Source organism: Scaptodrosophila lebanonensis, unplaced genomic scaffold, assembly GCF_003285725.1.
Source record: "Scaptodrosophila lebanonensis strain 11010-0011.00,11010-0021.00 unplaced genomic scaffold, SlebRS2 tig00000024-arrow-pilon, whole genome shotgun sequence".
In the NCBI taxonomy this organism is placed as follows: domain Eukaryota; kingdom Metazoa; phylum Arthropoda; class Insecta; order Diptera; family Drosophilidae; genus Scaptodrosophila; species Scaptodrosophila lebanonensis.
Genome location: NW_022060538.1, coordinates 19,244,823 through 19,264,651, shown reverse-complemented (window position 1 = coordinate 19,264,651; position 19,829 = coordinate 19,244,823). Strand labels below are relative to the sequence as shown.

Genomic DNA, 19,829 nt, shown 5'->3' with positions numbered 1-19,829 from the left:
ATTTCGAAGAGATAGTTGTTTTTAATGTACTTGTATAACGTAACCATTACGAAAATTTCGGTTTATATATTTAATCATAAGCATACCAAAAAGCTTATCTCTATGAAGTCTTTATTACTAATGTTCAAAAATCGAATAAAGCATTTAAAACTACATTATTTAAAAAACGATCCTTTCTTCATTCTTCACCCTGCCCATCCCGCCGCTTCTCGAATAAGGCTATGAAGATTCCATCGGTCAAGTCGTGCTCAGGTTGCGAATACAAGCATTTATTGCCAATTCCCTTGTAGTCACTGCTGCCCACGTTTACCCACCTGTTGCGTAAAGCCTTCTTGCAGCTAAGTAGCTTGAACTGTGGATTAAGTTGCAAGCAGCGCTGCACCACCTGCTCGTTCTCCTCCTTCCACAATGAGCATGTGCAGTAAGCAATGCGCTTGACATCGGGAAATGCTCCCATGGCATGGGAGAGTATTTTGATTTGCAATCCAGCCAGCTTATTCAAACGCTTATCGTCCTTCTTATTTTCGCCAAAGTCCATGCGACTTTGCATGCCACTGCCCGAGCAGCTGGGATCCACAAGAATATATTCCACGTTAGGCAGCTGCTCTGCATCTGAAATAAGGATATGTATCGTCACAGAAATGGCTATTCAATAATCGTTGCTTAATTATTGGTCTGCACAACTTTTACATCCCAATCGGGATGGGAATTCCCAAAACTTTCCCTTTCTCTTAAATGAATCTGCTCTAGAACTTATACTGGCTGGGAATACAGACGAAGCTAACTACATTGATTCATCTCCTCATGCTGATCAATAAAATATTTATATAGTCTTTGAGGCCTTGTGGATGTTGAGTACCGTACTTAAAGTCTAGTCCTAATTGTTGAAAACATTAGAATAACTACATTCATTTTATGAGCAGGCATTTGTGGAGTTTCGGAAACGTCAAGTCGAAAAACGTATTCCCTTACATCTATTTTGCATAACATTTCAGCTTACTCATGGCTAGGGCATCCGCATTAAAAGTCTTCACAATACTACAGCCACCCTCCTCGTTGGTGTTGAGCAGAGTTTTGTAGCGGTCCTTGCTAAGTTCTACGGCATATATGCATCCCTTGTTCTGCATAACATTGCAGATATGTAAAGTCTTCATGCCCGGTGCTGCACACATATCCAACACAGTGGCACCAGATGGCGGAGCCAACAGTTCGGCGACCAGACATGTCGCCTTGTTCTGTAGGATAAACTTCTTGGAGCGCACCATATCATGCGTGGCCCAGTAACATGCCTGTTTGGGATGGAATATCAGCATGGAGTCAACGTGAATATCCACGAGAAATTCATCTTCTTCCAAAGCGCGTATGGCTATCAAGAAATCTGGATACGTGATGTCGCTGGGCAGCAATTTCTTCCGCCATTCCGAGTCTGCCAGATAGTCCAGTGCGTCGGCCACACTGAGCAGATTGGTGTTGACGCGAACATAGCGCGGATGCTGTCCTGAAGTTCCATGAAAAAAATAAGAAAACGAGATTCGTGAGTACTTTATAAAACTGAATTTTATTGCATTAATGCATAACTCAAAGCCAACATAGCTATTGGTCTTTCTTCTGCCCATCGGCAACAGCCAATCGATGTTCTCCCGACCCCGGTTCCTTCTCGCGAAAAGCCTTCACCACATACATGGCTACAATTAAGTTGACAACCAGAACAGCTGTCAGTACAGAGTAGCAATTAATCTCGAATGTACTGAGTTGTGGGTAAGATTCCTCCAGCCAACTACGCACTCCGTAGAAACCGAGGAAGGGCAGCGAGAACATTAGCGCACTGTAGGCCAGCAGCCAAAGAAAAACTTCTAAGGAATTTCCCTCTGCCTGTGGTGAGTGTTCAGACTCTGGCTCAGACTCAGGTTCAGGCTCGTTCGGCTTTACTTTGACGGGCTGAACGACCACGTCTTTCCTCTCCTTCTTTACTGACACATTCAGCTTGGACTTCTTGCCCATTGTATGCGCGACTAGCTACTACAAGCTATTAATAATACTTGATGGTTATAGTTCCACCTGCCTTGCTTCTTCACTTCAACGCCGCTGACAGCCTTCTCCAGACGCTCCTTGTACTCGAGCACCGTTTGCACAGGTTTGCAGCCACCGCCGGTTAGTTGCTTCCGCCCGAAAATTAGCTCCGTAACTAGCACTTTGCAGAGCTCCGGGTCTAGCCGTGGATTGTCCTTAAGAATGCCAGTCTCTTCGATGGCGTTATTGATGGCGCCAATATTGTTACTGTAATTCCTTAGAACGCCGTGAAGGCTGCTTGTGCGCTGCAAATTGAAGAGGAAGAGCTCGGAACGTCAGCGACATGCCAGTTGGATATACAGAATTTTTATAAATACACACCGCATGCTTCTCCTCGAATATTAGCGTACGAACTGATTTTTGCTTCTGAAGTGCTGCTTTTAATATTTTAGCTGTAACTTTATATTGTGTCGGCACTTTTACCGAGTGTTTCGGCTTTGTTGTTGAGCTCATGATGATTTTACACGTGATTTAATTTACATCCCATTGTATTTCATCATACTTGAATGCTGGTCACACTGTTTGTTGTCGCGTTTTGTTAAGGTAGCACCGAACTGATAACAAGGTTTTTGAAACGAAAGAAACTGAACAATATGCATTTATTGCACTTGTTAATAGAATGAAAAGATTTCAAAACATATTTTGCCGATTATACCATGTTTTTTAATTGAGAATACATTTTTAACGAATAATTGATTTAATTCAATAAATTCTAAATTGTAATAAAATTTTATTCAATTTAATAGGGTTGTAATTTATATCTTTTGTTTTAAGATATGCTACTTCGGTAATTTTTTGATTGAAATGAATATAAAAGAAGCAAAGAAAACATTTAGTTAAAGTTGTTAAAATTAAGTTTTAAACTTTATACATGTAGGGATCCTTTCAATTGGCAATACGCATATGGGCATTCTACAGAAATAAAAATTTATAAATTTAATTTTTTTTAATAATAGTTTTTATTTACTTGTAATATTAAAGAGATATTTTCAAATTTTATTAAATTAAAGAGTTTAAAGCTCCTCTTAGTTGCAATGGCGAAACATAGACCTACAAAGTTCAAGCTCAGGGTTAAGCCAGCTTTGTAAATTTTAAGAGAATTTTATCTTTACCATTTATATTTCTAAGAGTTTATGTTCAACTGAGCTCTTATTGCAAAATGCTTGCTACAAGAACAACAAACCTTAAATTTAATTCAAAGGAGCAAACAAATTTCAGTTTATGGTAAATTTTGGATTTGTTTTTACTCATCTTCTAAAAAGAACATTATTTCTTATTATATCACGCAAGTGCGTGAAAATGTGTATTTAAACAGAGCTTAATTAAATTAACAAATTGTATTAAGAAGTTTGGTTATCAAGCAAATACATAGTTAGTTTTATTTTGACTTTCAAAAGTATGTCACGTCACGTCAGATTGTAAATAATTTCATTACATAGTATTTTTTTATTTTCATTCTACTTTCAATTGCGGCTTATGCAGGTGGAATCATCAAAAAAAAGTAAAATTATTTAAATATGAGTTCATTGTTATATGAAACTACTACTCAACTATAAAAAACTTTTTAAAAATTTTACTTTGGTATTTATTGATTTAATATTTTGTCGTACGAATGTCACGTCAAATTGAATATGACCATGTCTTAGTGTTTTCTAAAGGTTTTTGCACTTTAAATCTCTTTCGAAAATATATTATCCACAGTTATGCGGAAGCATTTTTTCGTATTTTTTCGCGATGCCCATGTTAATTTTTATAAAGTAGGTTATAATAGTTGGTACGAGTGCGATTAATTCAATTGTTAATGCCGGGTGGTTCATCGAATGTTATCCATCCCTCGTGCGCGTGAGCCATAATAAAGGCGATAGCTCGAGTACATCACAAAGTGGCATCTCTACGACAAGGCACAACAAACTTTGAAAAGCACTACAAGAACGGTAATCAACAGGAAATGAAGCAAACTGTCCGATAGAGCCCGCAGTGTATATTCAAATTTGCAAATTAATAATGAAAATATATAACAAATATGAAATAAACAAACTTTTTTTTTAGAACTAAGCTGCCGAACGATGCGCTTGGCGAGACAGAATGGACTGCTATTCTACCAAGAGGAGGATTTTGGGTATGAAATGTGTTTTTGTATAAATTTTATTTCATAAACAACGACTAAAATGCGTATTAATCATAAGTTGTAGCTAAGCTAATGATTTGTGTAGGTATGTATGCATGTAAAAAATATTTAGTTAAAAATTAAACACACAATAAGTAAAAGAAGCTTACGGCTAATACGTTTAAATGTTGTATGCTTTATGGTTGTGAATACAAATTAAATTGTTAACTCGTACATTGTGTTTGTCTTCTTCTTTATTTTTTAGTGCTAATGAACATTTTGCTATTGCGCATCTGTGTGGCCAATTCTCTACGTACTATTGTTACTGTCGGCGTTAAGTAAGTGCAACTTTGTTGAAATGGGTCGCAATGACGATAATGGCAATGGTGATGTGTGCGAATGGATGCTGTTGCTGCTGATTCTGCTGGTGAACAGTGATGAAGTGCTCCCATATGTGCTGCTGCCCGAGGAGCTGCGTGCTGTTGCTGTGCTGCGACTGTAAGGCACTGGATTGGAGTATTCTGTCACAGGTTGCTGAACAGGCGGCAGCACTGTGTTCTCCGTCGTTTGAAACTCTTCTGGCAGCTCTCCCCGATAGGCGCCAAATTGTGGTGTAGTACGTATTAGTTCTTCCAGTGGTGTTAGTCCATAGTGCGGACGTCGGAGCAGTCCAGTGTCGCGAGCTTCTAGCTTAGGTGGCAGCACCAAGGTGCTATCCACCACAGATTTGCCGTCAAAGGTGTATAAAGCGCCACTGGGCAGACCGGCATGTGGTATTTTTCGATTATCCGGAGGCAGGTAGTAAGTGTCGATTCGTTCTGCTGCCTGCGCTTCCTTATCTTCCTCCTCTTCCATATCATCTGCAGGCAACTGTTCATCATCCTCTCCTTCGAAAAGACTGGCCAAATCACTGTAGTCCGTGTCGGTCTTGGACAATTTTTCAGTTGTTGTATGCTCAGTTTGTTTAGAAGCTGGATTTATTGTACCCACCAATTGTTCCTCCTCTGCTGTTGCGTCTGGGCCTGTTTCTAACAATTCTTCTCCGAATAATTCTTCGAGCGTTGGCTTTCGCAGCTTTGAGGCACTGGGCAAGGCGTGTTCCAGGGCCGCGGAGGGCAAGCGCAACGCAGATGCCGAGGCCAATGATGAGGCTGTTGTCGTTGTAGGGGCCGAATTCTTAAGCAGTATGGTGGCGTTAGTACTGTCCAATGGCGATGGAATAAACATGGGCTCAAAGCTTTGGGGTTCATTGCCTTGCTGTGCGGTTAGAAAGAGTGTATCAGTTTCCATTGCTTCGTCGATTTCGGTGCCAGGATCCTCTCGTCGATGTGCCACCTGCTCCACAATTTCGGGCGGCAGTTGCACTCCATTGCCATCGTTTCTTATAATTGGCCGGAAGCCGCTCTCAACAACTACAGAGTCGGGCTTAAAGCCTTGATTAACTGCTGGGCGCATGCTAGCGATCTCTTGGAGTGACGGCTCCTCTTGCGGCTCGTGTGTGCTATATGGGCGCTTGAAGGGTGACGACGTTGTGGTAGTCGACGAGAGTGTCGGCAGAGGTTTTTTCTCGGGCTTGACATGTGAATTGAAGTAAGCACTGTTCTGTAGAGTGCTTTGAGTCTCCAGATCATCATAAGGTACCGGAAGTGGAATAACAGGTTGAGGTTTCAGATGGTGAGGATCCGTCTTACGTTGTCCAGCCTTACCGCTCAGCTCCGTGGGCTGACCCAGCAGGAGCACCGAGGCAGCAATAGGTTGTAAGGGGAATGGTTGCTCCTTGAGAAATGGTTTAAGCAAACTGGGCACCGGCTTGCGGTAGTGATTTATTATTACTGAAGGTTGGGAGAGTAGAGGACCCACAGGGGGTGGGTGACGCGGCAGCTGTTGAGGTAATACCGGTCTGGAGGCGGGCACTTTCTTGATGGGGCCCGGATACGGGCGACGTCCCGGCAGCTTAACGGGATGGAAGAGCGGCGCGTTCTGCGGCGGACGCAGATACTCGGAGAGACTAATCGTTTTCTGGGCTAGCGCTGCAAGGTTACTAGTTAAATTATTGGGCACATGCGAATGGTGGTGCGGGTGAATGTGATGTGGATGAGCATGAGGCAGTGTATAATGATGGTGTAAGCGCTGATGCATGTGAGAGCTAAGAATGGCATGCGATGATTGGGGTGCGGCGAATATGGGCAGTTTTGTGTGAGATGACGACGGCAATGAAGCCAGTGATGGAGGCGAGAATTTCTTAATTTTTGTTTCGCCATGTAAAATCTCGGGCCTGCTTGCGGCCAGCTGTGGTTTCGTTGGAATTCTAGAGCCATTTGTCTGATCGTGTTTGTTGGCTTGCGTGGGTCCAGGTTCAACCGCCGATTGGTTCCTTAGTATGCTCTCCTCGAGAGCCTCAGCAGCGCGGATTCCATCTGAAATCAGTTTAGTTATTTCCGATGATTTCGTTATTTCAAAACTCAGTTTAGGCGGTGTTCCATTCATATTGTGGTTCTTAATCAAATCGGTTTGGTGCTTCAATAAAAAATTATCGTTGGGGCTGACCTTGGTTTCGTGACGTATGGACGGCTCGGCATCAAACTGTTCGGCGCCCGCATAGTCCGGCTCGGCGGCGGGCAATCGTATTTCGTGCCGTTCAGAGGCCGCAACGGCGCTGTCGCAACTATCATGAACATGAATCTTCCAGCCCAGATAACGATGCGTAAAGCAATGGTAGTATACAGTGTCGGGGGTGCTGCGGTCCGGTTTCCAAGTAATAACGCCTGGCTCTCCGGGGTCACACTTCAGAGTGAGTGTGCGCTGATACGCGCCAAAGGATTGGTAATCATCGGCTGGTGGGCCATCCACATCAGGCGTCCAGTTGCACAAACGACCTACGCCAGTGGGCGTGACCTGTCCGGAGCGAGATCGATGTACGCCGGCAAAGATGCGCACAGCCTGTTGAGAGAGTAATAAGAGTTACAGGAAGAGAGCTAATAACTACCCATGCGCCCTACTTACCTTCTTTTCCTCTTCACGCTTGTGCTCGAAACCACCGACTGGATCGTCGGTAATATAGAAGGGATGATATTTGGCGGGTATGTCTGGGTTGTTGCCGCCCTCCACCACAAAGGTATAGGTCTTGCCGCGAACAACATGAAGTTCGGGTATAAGCAGGCCGTTTATGAACCAGGAAATTCCCCAGCCTACGTGACCTATAGTATGGGTAACAAGGGGCTTTACCGCTAAGAAATTTTCGTCAACCTACTTAGGACATACCAGTGATGGCGGGATAGCCATGTTTGCCACCTGTCGGACCCATTTGTGCGTAGAAAACGCCGTCTTCCGGCTCATGGCATTGTATGGCTGGGATATCCCAAGCACCATTGCTGTTTACCGGCTTGGGTGTCGGCACAGGTCGACGCTGAGCCAAGGCAGAATTTTCTGGGCGCCTATTAGGGGGTTGGCGTTGCAAAGCTTGCGGCCTGTTCTCATAGAACTCCTCCTCCGGTTCCAAGTTGGGACGGCCTGCGGGTGGATAGCCTAGACCACCAGTGCTCGATGAACTGCTGGTTTGGGGAACATTGTCCTCGTCTTCGGCAGAACTGGAACCAGAACCAGGTCTTGAGCCTTCAGGCAATGGACAGTTCCATTTCGGCTGACGGCCAAACTCTATTTGATGCAAGTGTTTGTTGTAGTAGGTGTGGAATGATGTCTCCTTATAGTCGTTAAGAGGACCAATAGCCCAGACCACGGACTCGGCATCGACAATGGAAATAGGCAGATCCAAACTATCTGTGGCAGCGAGTGAACGTTGGTAGGTGACAATGGAGTAGCCATTTACCATGGCCGCATTGAGCAACCGTATAGAGTTGGTTTTGTCCTACAAGGTGAACACATTAAGTTGTAGCTCCAGAAATAAGTTGTAGAACGAGGGTCTCACCTGTATTTTGGTGTCCGGACAAGCGCCTCGTCCACCGGAACATTGCGCCTTGCCCTCTAAGAAGTAGTCCTGAGCAAAGCCATTGCCTGTTTCTGGATCGACCCAAGCAACAACTGCATCAGCGCCTATCATTTGACTAATACTCTTGTTAGGGGATATACCGAAGGACATGTAGTTGTTCGCTTCTGTGAAGTGTGAGGTGCAAGAGCGAAAGGATAAGTTATATGGAATCCAACCGAAATTCCAATATTAAAGAAAGAAAGCTGTTAGTTGATGGAGCATTTAGTTCTCGGACTAGCAGGACTCATATTATTAAATCGGATATAAGATCTGTCTAAAAGTTCTCATGGAATTACCAATTATTTTTTAAGAAGTTGATTTTTTCAATAAGAATACTAGTTTTAAATGAAGAAGAGACAATTTTTCATTCAATGGGTAATCTGGCCACTTCCTTAATTTAAATAATGAACGCGAATGAACAACTTCGATTGTATTACCCTCAACTCATAATGGTTTTTTGGTTGTAATTGTTTGGCCAGGTTTTTAAAAATTTTAGCACACGATATGCGAATCTTTTTTGTGAATATGCTAAATAGATTTACCTCTGATTCAAATTTGAGAAGAATCCATTCAACTAGTATTTGCATTAATAAATGCAAACCGGTGAATGGAACTGTGCAGAGCTTTTAGTCAGAGTATAATCACTGGTTTGATGCCCTAATAATTCATGCTAAAATTCTACGAAAATTAACCGCAATCAACGAAAGTCGCTCGCCTCAATTCTGCGGCGGCACAACATGCTCTTAAATGGTTGCTCACCACCATCAACCGGTTGGTGAAAATTCTTGTGACATTCTTTCACTTTAAGTGGCTAACAATTTGCCCAAGACCAGTAGCTGCTCGCTGCTAGCTGGTTGGCTACATTGTTGCTGCCTGTTGGAGTCGCGTGCCACTTGCCGCTCCAAATGGACCTGGCTGCGGGCCAAAACCGATGCTTCCAAGTCGAAGATGTTGCTGTTGCAGTAACAGCAGTCGCAGCATCTGCAGCAGCAACAGCAACTGCCGCAGCATCGCTGGCAGCACCAACCTCAGTAATTGTCGTGTGTGTTGCGCAATAAACCAGTCGTCATAATTCGCAACTTGTTATTCTGCTAACGACGACTACAACTACGACCGACGACGCTGCCGTTGATCGGTCAATTTGGATGCTAACTGGATTTTGTGGTGTTACTGACTGTGGCAGTGTCTGTGTGTGTGTGTGCACCGCTATGTGTGTGACTTCTTTATTAACTGTACTCAATAAAATGTCAAAGCATTGTAAATCAATACTGAAGGCTGTTTTGTTGTCCAGTTCTTAAAACACTAAAAAGTATCAAAAAAGTGTGGAGTCTAAAAACGTGCAGAGTTGATTTAAATGTATTCATACTCTTATGATGAAGGATGTCAGACTCTCAAATAAAATTTTCAATCAAAATTATTAAACCACAACTAAACAATTGGATACCAAATGATACACAAAAGTTCAAATCGATTTCTAAATATTATCAAATTGTTTTTTGTAGAGAAACGTTTTGCTTAAGGGATTGACAAATGTTGGGCTAAAATCTTTAAGTTCGTTTAAGAGCGGGAAACTGCAAACGAATATACTATATGTACATAATTTTTCCATTTATGTCAATGTCTACAGACATTATGATTAGAGTAGGTGGGACATACACATCGTCGAGAATGGGAATGGTTTTTTTATATGGCACTTTATGCCAACATAATACATCAATATCTATTTGTATATTAAAATAGCATTGTCTTATTTCTGTCATTGAACACATGTTACTTTAAATAAATCATAGAGATATGAACATCATGGTTGCATAGAAAATGTTTGGCATTGAAATCAGATTATGGGATCACTATGTATCCCATAACTCTTTGGTCTACTTGTATTCAGTTACATTCTTCCTTGGCCTTAACTTTCTACTGACCTGTTGTGCTTCATCCTTTTTACGATGTCTTGCTTTTAATATTATTTCCAAAATTATCTTCTCCCAAGTAAATCATCTGAGTCTAGTACTAGTACTCTTTCAGTTTAAGGACTTAACTGCCAAGTCATAGACCATAAATATAGACCATTTCCTTATGTCGTTAAATATAAACAACCCACATATAACGTGTTTTATGAATTTTAGAGTAATCTTCTAAATGTTTTAGAGTTTCGCCTAAACTGGTTTCAAAACTGCTAGTGGAACGATCAGTCTAGAATCAAATTACAATAAGGAAAACATGTTTCTTTCCACAAATACCCTATTTACAGTTTTTAAAAACCAATAGTGGTAAGTATTTGAAATAGTTAATGGTCTGTTTGTGTTTTTATTCAGCTTCCGTGAAGAGGTTGGTACATAAGTAAACCGCCTGAAGGGCGGAGGTGCCTGACTTGTTATTTAATAGAAAAACAAACATATACTTGGTATATTTAGTTAACATATTGTTTAAAGATCTTCAAACAAGAACTGAATATTAAAAGAGGAATGGAATACCCAAAATGGGCAAAGAACATGAATTGAATAATTATTAAAATTGTTGTCCAAGTAAATAAGAACAAATAGTTCAAAAAACTAGCACCCAGTATTCAAATAAATAAGACAATTAATTGATGCAGATTAATAGTAATTCCATTAGGGGACAATCGTTGCTTTCATGTTTTTGATTCTATCTAGCATGATGCATTCAACAAAACATCCAGTGGTTTCTTTACTGGTTTGGTATCACCCGCTTCAATCTCTTTCTGTGCGCTTAATTAGGCGGTTTAGTTAAAACAATTTGCGTAGTGCTAAACATAATATAACGCCCAGGTGCCTGACGAGGGCAGCGACAATGAAGGCGGCCACAGATAAACGAGCTGATCAAATCAATCCAATCATTGTTGAATGTCAAGTAACTGGTTCGACAGCTACAATTCGTGACAAGCCATATGGCATTTGGCGTAAATTTCCGCATAGCTTGGTAGTACTCTCTTGGAACTTACCCAATTTGGCGACCAATTGAACAACAATGCTCTCGCCGGCCACGGCCCAGCGCACTTCGAAGGCGAGATCGTCGTAGAGCACTTCACAGTTCAGCTTAGACTGCAAATAATGTGGGGTTTGTATTGTATTGGAGATAGTATGTATGTACGGTACGGTATGTATACTTGTATGTATATGCATGCATGTGTACGTGTTAGGATGGATTTGGCGAGGATTAGTCAGATTAGAATTGGTGATAGTTGCGGTTAATTAATTTTGCTTTCGTTAATGCCAAAGTATAATTGTTAGCCTCAATTTGTTGTCTTTTCTGTGTTGCTGTATTAAAAAATTTTGCGAATTTGTATTTTTTGGAAATCGTCGTTGTATGAAGCATATACAAAATGAAAATGTTTTGGTTGTAGGGAGTTGGGAAGTGGGGAGTTGGGAGTGGGCCACGCATTGATCAGAAAAGAGGGGTAACAGTAAAATTAGAAGTAGAGTATTGATTAGTAGCTAAAAACGCGTGAGCGTATTCATGCATCATGTATGTATGTTGTAATGTGTATGTGTTTGTGTTTCTGTTTTGTTTTTGTATTGTATTTGCGCGTGTGTATGCGTGTGTGTGTGTGTCTGTGTTTGGTGTTTGGGAGCTGGTCGGGATTGCTGGAGTATTGTGGGGTAAATAAAAACCCAAAAGAAAACATTGCACACATTTCATTTTGTATACACACAACGGGTCTTGATCTACGAGTATTTAGTAAAGATAAATCAGCAAAGTTTTTTAAGACAAAACAAACACAAGAAAACGAGCAGCTGATTAGCATGTGTTGCACATATATGTATGTATATATTTTTTCCAATTAAATATATATATATGTATAAAAAATGCACGCTTACAGTCTAAGAATTTCAAAGCACTTGAATGACGGCACTGATAAATATTTTGATTCCATACAAATAAATATATTAAATACGAATATTAGAAAGTTGTGTTGTATAAATATTATTGATTATTGATTATTGCTTTTTGATTAATAATTGACGATCAGCGTTGCAGCTCGCTTAGTATAACATTTAACGGCTTCTTTACCTGTGGACTAATGCCGAGCATTTTTAGCGAAGGCGGCACATTGAGTCCCTCGGGCAGGCGCACATGACCAAAGTCAACGGTGAAGGCCTCGCACCAGACACCAAAGTGCCCGACATCGAATATGGTCAAGTCCTCCGGCAGCGTCAACACAATTGTCTTGCGATCGTAGCGACGCAAAGGATTCTCCTTGCCATTCTCATCGGGTATGCGGAGACCATCGGGAGAGGGACGCTGGCCACGGCCCACCCAGAACTTGGCATCTGTAGGCAAGATGAGAAGTTTTAATAAATTGTTGACCATTTTTATTTATTTAAATATAGCAATTTGTGGAAATTTAGTTTGGTTTGATGATTCGGAAAGTTTATTTGATTTATAAAATTTAACTGTTTCAAATATATGTTTATATTAAGCTAGAGGAAAAGCTAGCTTAATGTAGAATAATAACAAGCATTTAAAGAATTAATATGATCTTGCGACTCTTGCTTTTATAGTCTCTGAGATATATGTGGGTTTTCATACGGACAGAGAGACATGTTTAAATCGACTCATCTTGTCTTGCTAATCACGAATAATGTAACGAACGCCTCCTTCTACACTTTTCACTTTAATAATATATTCATTAATTTCCTGAATTTTCTACATGTTTCAATTAAAAGCTAAAAAATATCTTAATTTTCCAACTGATTCCAATACACTTCTTTTATGAACACTTCACTATTGAACTAATATTAAACGTTTATTTAATGTTTACTCTCATTTAGATAATAAATATGCCGCACTTTAAGTGCCAGTTGGCTATTTTTATTTTTAGTACCACACCCCAATAAAATAGGTCTATAGCTCACCTGGCGCTTCTCCGTCATAGCTAAAGTTGGGCACCAATAACGTCTGCGCATCAACAATCACGATGTTGTCGGAGGACACTCCATGGACACCGCGCAGCGCGCCAATCTTCTGGGGCCGGGGAAAATCCAAGTTATTGGGTATGGACACATCCCCGAAGTTGACGGCAAACTCATCGCACCACACCGAGAACCATTTGATGTCGCGCAACGTTTTTCCCTCTGGCAGGGAGAGCGTGATGTCTTTGTTGCGATAGCGGCGCGTCAGCGCCGTGGTTCCTCCACGCTCATCCCGCAAACGTGCTGCTCCCTCATTGCTCGGACGTGCTGTGTTTCCAACATAGAAGTAAGCAGCGGGCGCCTCGCCATCATAGTTGAATTTCTTGATGAAGATTGTGCGCGAGTCGACGGCATAAACATCGCCGGAAACGCCATGGTGCAGACGTGTCAGTGCGCCGATTTTCGTGCCATAATACGGATAGGCGGCCTGGCAGTGTTGTAGTGCTGGAAAAAACCGGGAATGATATTAGATTTATAATTATACAAAAGAAAAAGCAAATCCATGATGTGCTGGGTCTAAGCAAAACAAAAGACTTAGGCAACGAACTTGAGTCACCGCAAGCTGTCTCACGATTCGAAACGAAACAACAACAATGGGAGCTTCTTAAAATATATACAAAAAAAAAAAAAACAAGCAAATCTCAACAATCACTTAAGTATTCGCATAAAATTTACATATCAACAACACTTTGATTCTGCCAACAACCACGACAACAACTACAAAAACAACAGCAACAAAGATGGTCATCACAGAAAGTTGATTCTGAGGCCCGCGTCATTTAATCAGACAACTTTTACAGTTGACCAATTTAATTGTTATATGACAGCACGGACATAGCATTAGAAGTTTTATGAGCATTACGAAATTAATGGACCTTTTTGAATACGCAATACGCAATACTTTTAAAACGCTGCTCTTTTTTGTTAATTAGAATGATGTAGGAAATTCTAAAAAAAACAAAGCAGCGCGCCTAACAATTAAAATTTGTCGATGCGTGTAACACATAAAAAGTATGTTTTGTTTAAGGAAACAATGGCTAGTCGCATAAATGTTGGTTTATGTAAGATAAGCAAAAAAATATATAAAATAATGTTAAAACAAGGGCCATTAAATATACTCGTACTATATATAGAAATAAGGAAAATGTCAAATAAAGCACTCATTTAAATATAAAGTTATGACAAATTGACTTTTTTTCCTTTTTTTTCCAAATTTATGAAGCAACCTTTGAATGCAAGCAAACGCTTACAAATGAAATAAAAAACCTCCAAAATTGGATGCCCCCTTTTTATATGATCTTGAGAGAGTGGCTCTGCAAAGATATACGAGCACTTACTTTCGCAATGGCAGTAAAAAATACTACAAAGGAAACTAAACTAAAACTAATCTAAGATTGCTTTAAAAATTTGGTCGTATGGTGTAATTAACACACGCGCCATGTGCATTTAATGCAAATTGTTTATGTTTATTGCTGTTTGCATTGCGCATACGCAACGTGTGCAGGCGTAGTCGGTTTGAATTGGCAATTTCATTTCAAATTTCCACTTCACCTTCACAAAACTTAGCGGCGTTTTATTTTTGCTATTAAGTTTTCAATAAATTTTTATTTTTATTTATCCATTTTTTTTTCGCAGCAACAAACACGTTTTGCATAAAACGCCGCTAACAACAACTACAACACATTTAGGCGTTCGCCATGGTCGACAGTTTTTGGCACAGCTTGATTTGATTTGCAGTTTTCTGAGGCAGCAGCCCAGACAACGAGACAGACATCCAGATACGTGGCCGTGGCAGTTGCTGCTCCAAATTTTTGCTTGTTGTCGCAGACACTGCAACGAGTCTGACTTGTCTGCTCTTGTTATTTGATGTTGTTGATTTGTTGGTCGGCTGTCGCAGCTTACAACAATTTGCATCAAATTTTTAGGATTTGGCCACACAATTTCCGCTTAGGTGTTGCTGCTTGTTGTTGAATGAAAATATGGCTTGCAGCTTGAACTTTCATTGAAAAGGCTGTTGCGGTTTTGTGATAGTTGCTGACACTAAATACGACACTTGAACGCGAGTGTGAGAAATCGCAATTGTATTATAAGTAAGAGTAATCAAAATATATTCTGACTTTATTAGTAAATGAAATTGGGTTAATAAAAGACTAAACTAATAGAGTTATTAACGCAAAAGACCTTTCAAATGCAAAGTTGTCTTTAAATTGAAATGTAGAAATAAGTAAATATGAAGAAATACAAAATACAAGATCAGAATTTATTGATTTATGTTTTTTATTGTTTTTTAAATATATATTTCTTTAATATTATGACGTTAAATTTTAAGTATTTTATTGTTATTTAAATTAATGCATAGTTTCTTCTGACCTCGAAAGAATCTTAAAAATCGATTTATTTATTGTATGCTTGTGAACTGATTGTTACTATATATGATAAGTGAAGTCATCCGACTTTAACAGTACTTCAGATTGTGGTAGGGCTCTATAAAAACTCACAAATACCTATTTTGTTTTCGGTATTTTAATATGAAAACAAAAATGTTTTGGGTACTTTATAAAAGCAGTTAAAATATGGTTTGATTAGCCGAAGAATCCTGGAGTCATGACAAGAACCCACAATGTTACTTTATTAGTTAGTATTAGTAATAATGGTTTGATCAGTATTAGATTATTATTATTCTCATTGTTCTATAACTATAACTAACTATAACTATTGTTATTTATTGTTGTTATTATTCTTATCCCTCTACTTATTCTTCCTAATACTGATTTCTTCTCTTCGTTTTGGTATTTTAATTTTATTTTTATTTTAAATATTACAGTTTATTATTTTTCCTGGTGGGAAAGCCCATTAAACTGAATTCGAAAAAAAAACCAATGTTATCAGTTCTTGAATAGTTGAGAGTTTCTCAAAAAGAACTGCTATTATTGTAGCTTTAATAATTTAAATTAACCAAACTGCCAAGCATTTAAGTTTTCAGTTTTTGCGACAAATGGTCTTTCATGATTAACAATAAGCTTATGGTATAAGAAGGTAGCTAGGAGAATACAAATTTATTGAACAGATTTTTTGATATATCTCTAATAAATACAACGAACTCAATTTTGTTTTGCCCTTTAAGTGGATTTTGTGGAATTAAATATACAGCAGCTACTAATTGAAAATAAGATGTAGCTCATATATAATACAAGGCGCTGGACTTACAATTTGTTTTCTTACAAATAGCACACAAACACAGATGTGTTTAGTTTATGCAAAATGCCAAAGGTATAATTAAATGTTAAATAAACGTAGCAGCAACAGCTGAGTTGAATGTTTTATATTAATGATGCGTCCATGGATGTTTTTTCTGTTTCTTTTTTGGCCATTATGCATGCAGCCACAATTAAACATTAGCGGCCTACCAACTGAAATATCAAACTGAAACTGGTCGCTGTGCATAGTTGTTGTTGTTGTTGTTGTTGCTGCTGCTGCAATTGCCAATATGTATGTAATTTGCAAATAGGCACACACAAAACCCACACACATACTCGTATACACTCAGTTTTTAGCAAATCAATAGCTTCCAATAATAATTTTTTGCGAACTCTGCGCAATCTTCAACCTACAGACCTACTTTCATATTCGAAAAAAAACGGCTTTTCCATTGAGACGCGGCAATGGAAACTGCATAAGTGTGTTTGTCTAAGTCTGTGTGTTTTTATGTATGTGTGTGTGTGTGTGCATACCCTGCTGCTGGCTGCTGTTTCTGCTCATTGGAGGTCTTCTGGGTCTTTTGTGAATTGTATCAAGGAAACGCCGCTGCGTGCATAAACAAATTTATGCTAATCTAGATAACACCACGCCAGACCAACTACCAAATGCAAATGCAAGCCATTCGGGCAGTTAGTCAGTTGGTCAGTTGGTCCGTTTGTCAGTTCGTCAAGCGGCACAGTTCAACGGTCAGCAGCAGCATTCGAATCATAAAAGTTGTGGGATGACGACCGACCGACTAAGCTTGTTGCATATTCATTCGTTATACGACCAACACACAAAAGATGATATATCTACGAGTATGTTATGTATGTATGTGTATATGAATTTTTGCGCTCATTGTCATTGAGGTGGAGGAGTCGTTATTTGTTACACTAGTCTAGTTTTTGTTGCCAACAACAACACAACACAATATACTATACTATACGTTACGTATTTGCATCACAATGTCTCTGAACTTTGACACCCATATGAATCATATATTGTTGTTGTTGTGGTTTTATACACGCACGCATACACCCATACAAGTATATTAATTTATTGCAATATACTTACAGCTTAAAACGGCAAAAAGGCCAAATAGCAGCGTTAGCTGTTTATTCCTCATGTTGCTGTCAGCAGTCAGTCTTTGATTGTATAAAAAGGCCCGTTTGGGCGTATTTTAACTAAATACTGGATAATGCGTATATCCTTTATTCGTTTCACTGCAAGCTGGCTATTAAAGTATATTCACAAGAACAAAACACACACACAACAGCGACAACAGGACACTTGAGCTGAACTTTTTACAGTTAGTTTAGGTCAGTTAGCTAGTGGTTTGGTAAGGGAAATGGGCGACGAAGCCTCGTTTAGTCACGTCTCGTTTGGTTTTTCGATCGGATCGGATCGGATCAGATCGGAGCGGATCAGCTAAACTGCGACTGCTGCACGACACGTTCAAAATCACGACCAGACGCTCCGAACTCCAAAGCCGTACTGAACCGACGTTGCGTCTGCGCTGTGCTAGTGAAGAGTTGAAAAACTTTGGGGAGTCAGCTTTGGCTTTGGGCCGCCGTTGCTTGGCGACACAAGTCGAGCTTGTGGCTGCGCTGCTGCTGCCATCGCCGCCGTCGCCGCCGCTGCTGCGGTCGACGTTGCAGTCGCAGTTGGTGGCAACGCTGACTGCGATTGCTTGGCTGGTTTTTCTGATGTTGTTGTTGTTGTTGTTGCTTACAAGTGCTTAGTTGTTATTGCTGATAGTTGGTTTAGTTGTTATTTTAGTAGTTGTATAGTATATGTAGATGTTGTTGTTGTTATTATTATTATTGTTGTTGCCGCTGTTGTTTTGGCCGTCTCATCAGCGTCGCCCATAATTAACACAGCAGCCTCGTCTTTGCATTAAACAAAAAAAAACAGCAACAACTTGAAGCTACACTCAAATGTCTAAGCGTGCGCTTTTTACGTTCAATTTTTGCACATCATTTTTGCTTTTATTGATAACCCTGCTTTGGGTATTTAAGTTATGCCAGAGACTGGTTGTCTGTTGAAGGAGGAACGGTAGACCTAAATATTATTATACATTTTATTGTAAGCTAACAAGATGAATATAGAAAGGACAGGTTTAAAAGCGGCATAATAAGGAAAAGCGAACTCTTTTGTTTCAGTGTATGGTCCAATAAGTAACTTCACAAAACCATAACATAAGTTTCGGTCTATGATGGATTTAGTCTTCAAGGAATCAAACTGAAAACTCTTAAACATTAGCTCACATTATACCATATTGTAAAAAAGTTACTTTGTGATGATAGTTATGTGAATTGTTATTGTTGTAAGAAAGTTGTTATTTTCGTTTCGAATTCTTCCAACGCGCTTCGGTCATTTTAATGTGCTTAGACGTTCCAATTATTTGCTGTAGACAGTTGGAAGGACAACCAGACGTTGACATATATCTTACCGGTCAGACATGGACAGTCGCAGTGCGTCGACATTTGAAGACATTTATCAAATCTTTATAGCAAGCAAGACTATTATATATATTTTCTATAGAGAGATTTGGCCTAAATAAAGTTATATTATTTGTATACCCTGTACGCAAAGGGCAAAAGGGTATATAGCTTACTGCGAATGTATGTAACTCACATAAGGAGGCGTGTCAGACGAGTCGATATGGCCATGTCCGTCTGTCCCTCTGGATGAACGCAAGGATCTCAGGAGGTGCAAGAGCTAGAATAACCAAACTTGGTATTCAGTTTCCCCTTAGCATTGGGCATATATTTTTTGTAGTTCTTTTCCCAATGCACCCTTTACTCTCTCGCTCTAGATGATGTTCCATAGCTACCGTAAATCGAAAATCGATGATTATATCCATTCATCAAGATAGAACAATTTGAAAGAAGTATAGCCATAAATGTTATCGCAGGTGTTGTTATTGCTGCTTTATCTCAACACATACAAGTAGACATAATATTGTTTTAAATGTGTTTAAATATGAACGTGTTATATATATATTTTATTTTATGCTTTTATTGAATTAATATAATCTAGAAAATATATAATTTTTCGTGTTTGCCTTTGTGGGAGTGGCTGGGTACAGGGTATTTAAGAGTTGAGCTCACTCGTCACTAGCATTTCTTTTTCTTGTTCTTTAATAATTTTGATGTATTCAAATACAAATTCAGCTATGAACTTGTTTGGCTATTAATGCGCTTTGTGTTGTTGTTTCATCTGCTGCTTTTATTGTTGTTGCATTTGCTCCAAGCAAAAAAAAAAACATTAAAATGAAACAATATAAAACTGAAATAAAAGCAAAAATGTTGCTCCTAGAGGCTGATAGCCAGTTCGGCTTAAGCAAGCAAAAGGCAAAGGCGCCGAAAGAAACCGACAAAAACAACAAATAACGAGCTTTACTTTTGAGCCAACAATTAATTGAAAGCTGGCTATTGTCTTGAGCATGGCTGATCATCCAATGGTTTTGATGTTGTTGCTGTTAGCACAAATG

General features: G+C 39.6%; 4 protein-coding genes across 4 annotated transcripts; all 4 read right to left on the bottom strand.

Annotated features, from left to right (window-relative positions):
• Nucleotides 1-94: 94 nt before the first annotated feature.
• Nucleotides 95-2,534, bottom strand: LOC115620348 (probable 28S rRNA (cytosine-C(5))-methyltransferase). The gene is made up of 4 exons (XM_030513548.1): nucleotides 2,392-2,534; nucleotides 2,063-2,315; nucleotides 1,001-1,498; nucleotides 95-612 (listed from the first exon to the last, which is right to left on the bottom strand). Exons 1-4 carry the CDS (start codon nucleotides 2,521-2,523, stop codon nucleotides 179-181), a joined length of 1,317 nt encoding a protein of 438 aa, XP_030369408.1. The 5' UTR covers nucleotides 2,524-2,534; the 3' UTR covers nucleotides 95-178.
• On the bottom strand, nucleotides 1,532-2,205 carry LOC115620351. The gene has a single exon (XM_030513552.1). The coding sequence runs from the start codon at nucleotides 1,999-2,001 to the stop codon at nucleotides 1,594-1,596; it is 408 nt and encodes a 135-aa protein (XP_030369412.1). The 5' UTR covers nucleotides 2,002-2,205; the 3' UTR covers nucleotides 1,532-1,593.
• A 1,952-nt stretch (nucleotides 2,535-4,486) lies between the features above and the next one.
• Nucleotides 4,487-6,316, bottom strand: LOC115620975 (protein Skeletor, isoforms D/E-like). Its single transcript, XM_030514496.1, has one exon. The coding sequence runs from the start codon at nucleotides 6,314-6,316 to the stop codon at nucleotides 4,487-4,489; it is 1,830 nt and encodes a 609-aa protein (XP_030370356.1).
• A 123-nt stretch (nucleotides 6,317-6,439) lies between these two features.
• LOC115620367 (protein Skeletor, isoforms B/C) lies at nucleotides 6,440-17,800 on the bottom strand. The gene is made up of 9 exons (XM_030513572.1): nucleotides 17,408-17,800; nucleotides 13,040-13,540; nucleotides 12,195-12,454; nucleotides 11,125-11,224; nucleotides 8,103-8,287; nucleotides 7,439-8,042; nucleotides 7,181-7,374; nucleotides 6,725-7,117; nucleotides 6,440-6,594 (listed from the first exon to the last, which is right to left on the bottom strand). The coding sequence occupies exons 1-9, from the start codon at nucleotides 17,457-17,459 to the stop codon at nucleotides 6,553-6,555; spliced, it is 2,331 nt and encodes a 776-aa protein (XP_030369432.1). The 5' UTR covers nucleotides 17,460-17,800; the 3' UTR covers nucleotides 6,440-6,552.
• Nucleotides 17,801-19,829: the final 2,029 nt, after the last annotated feature.

Bases quoted from the DNA above. Each gene is read 5' to 3' on its own strand.
- LOC115620367 (XM_030513572.1), bottom strand. From the start codon at position 17,459: ATGAGGAATAAACAGCTAACGCTGCTATTTGGCCTTTTTGCCGTTTTA. The intron at 12,455-13,039 runs GTGAGCTATAGA...TCTTGCCTACAG, and splicing joins CTATGACGGAGAAGCGCCAG to ATGCCAAGTTCTGGGTGGGC. The intron at 8,288-11,124 runs GTAAGTTCCAAG...CACACTTCACAG, and splicing joins TCAATTGGTCGCCAAATTGG to AAGCGAACAACTACATGTCC.
- LOC115620351 (XM_030513552.1), bottom strand. From the start codon at position 2,001: ATGGGCAAGAAGTCCAAGCTGAATGTGTCAGTAAAGAAGGAGAGGAAA.
- LOC115620975 (XM_030514496.1), bottom strand. From the start codon at position 6,316: ATGCATCAGCGCTTACACCATCATTATACACTGCCTCATGCTCATCCA.
- LOC115620348 (XM_030513548.1), bottom strand. From the start codon at position 2,523: ATGAGCTCAACAACAAAGCCGAAACACTCGGTAAAAGTGCCGACACAA. The intron at 2,316-2,391 runs GTGTGTATTTAT...TTCAATTTGCAG, and splicing joins TATTCGAGGAGAAGCATGCG to CGCACAAGCAGCCTTCACGG. The intron at 613-1,000 runs GTAAGCTGAAAT...TCCTTATTTCAG, and splicing joins TGCGGATGCCCTAGCCATGA to ATGCAGAGCAGCTGCCTAAC.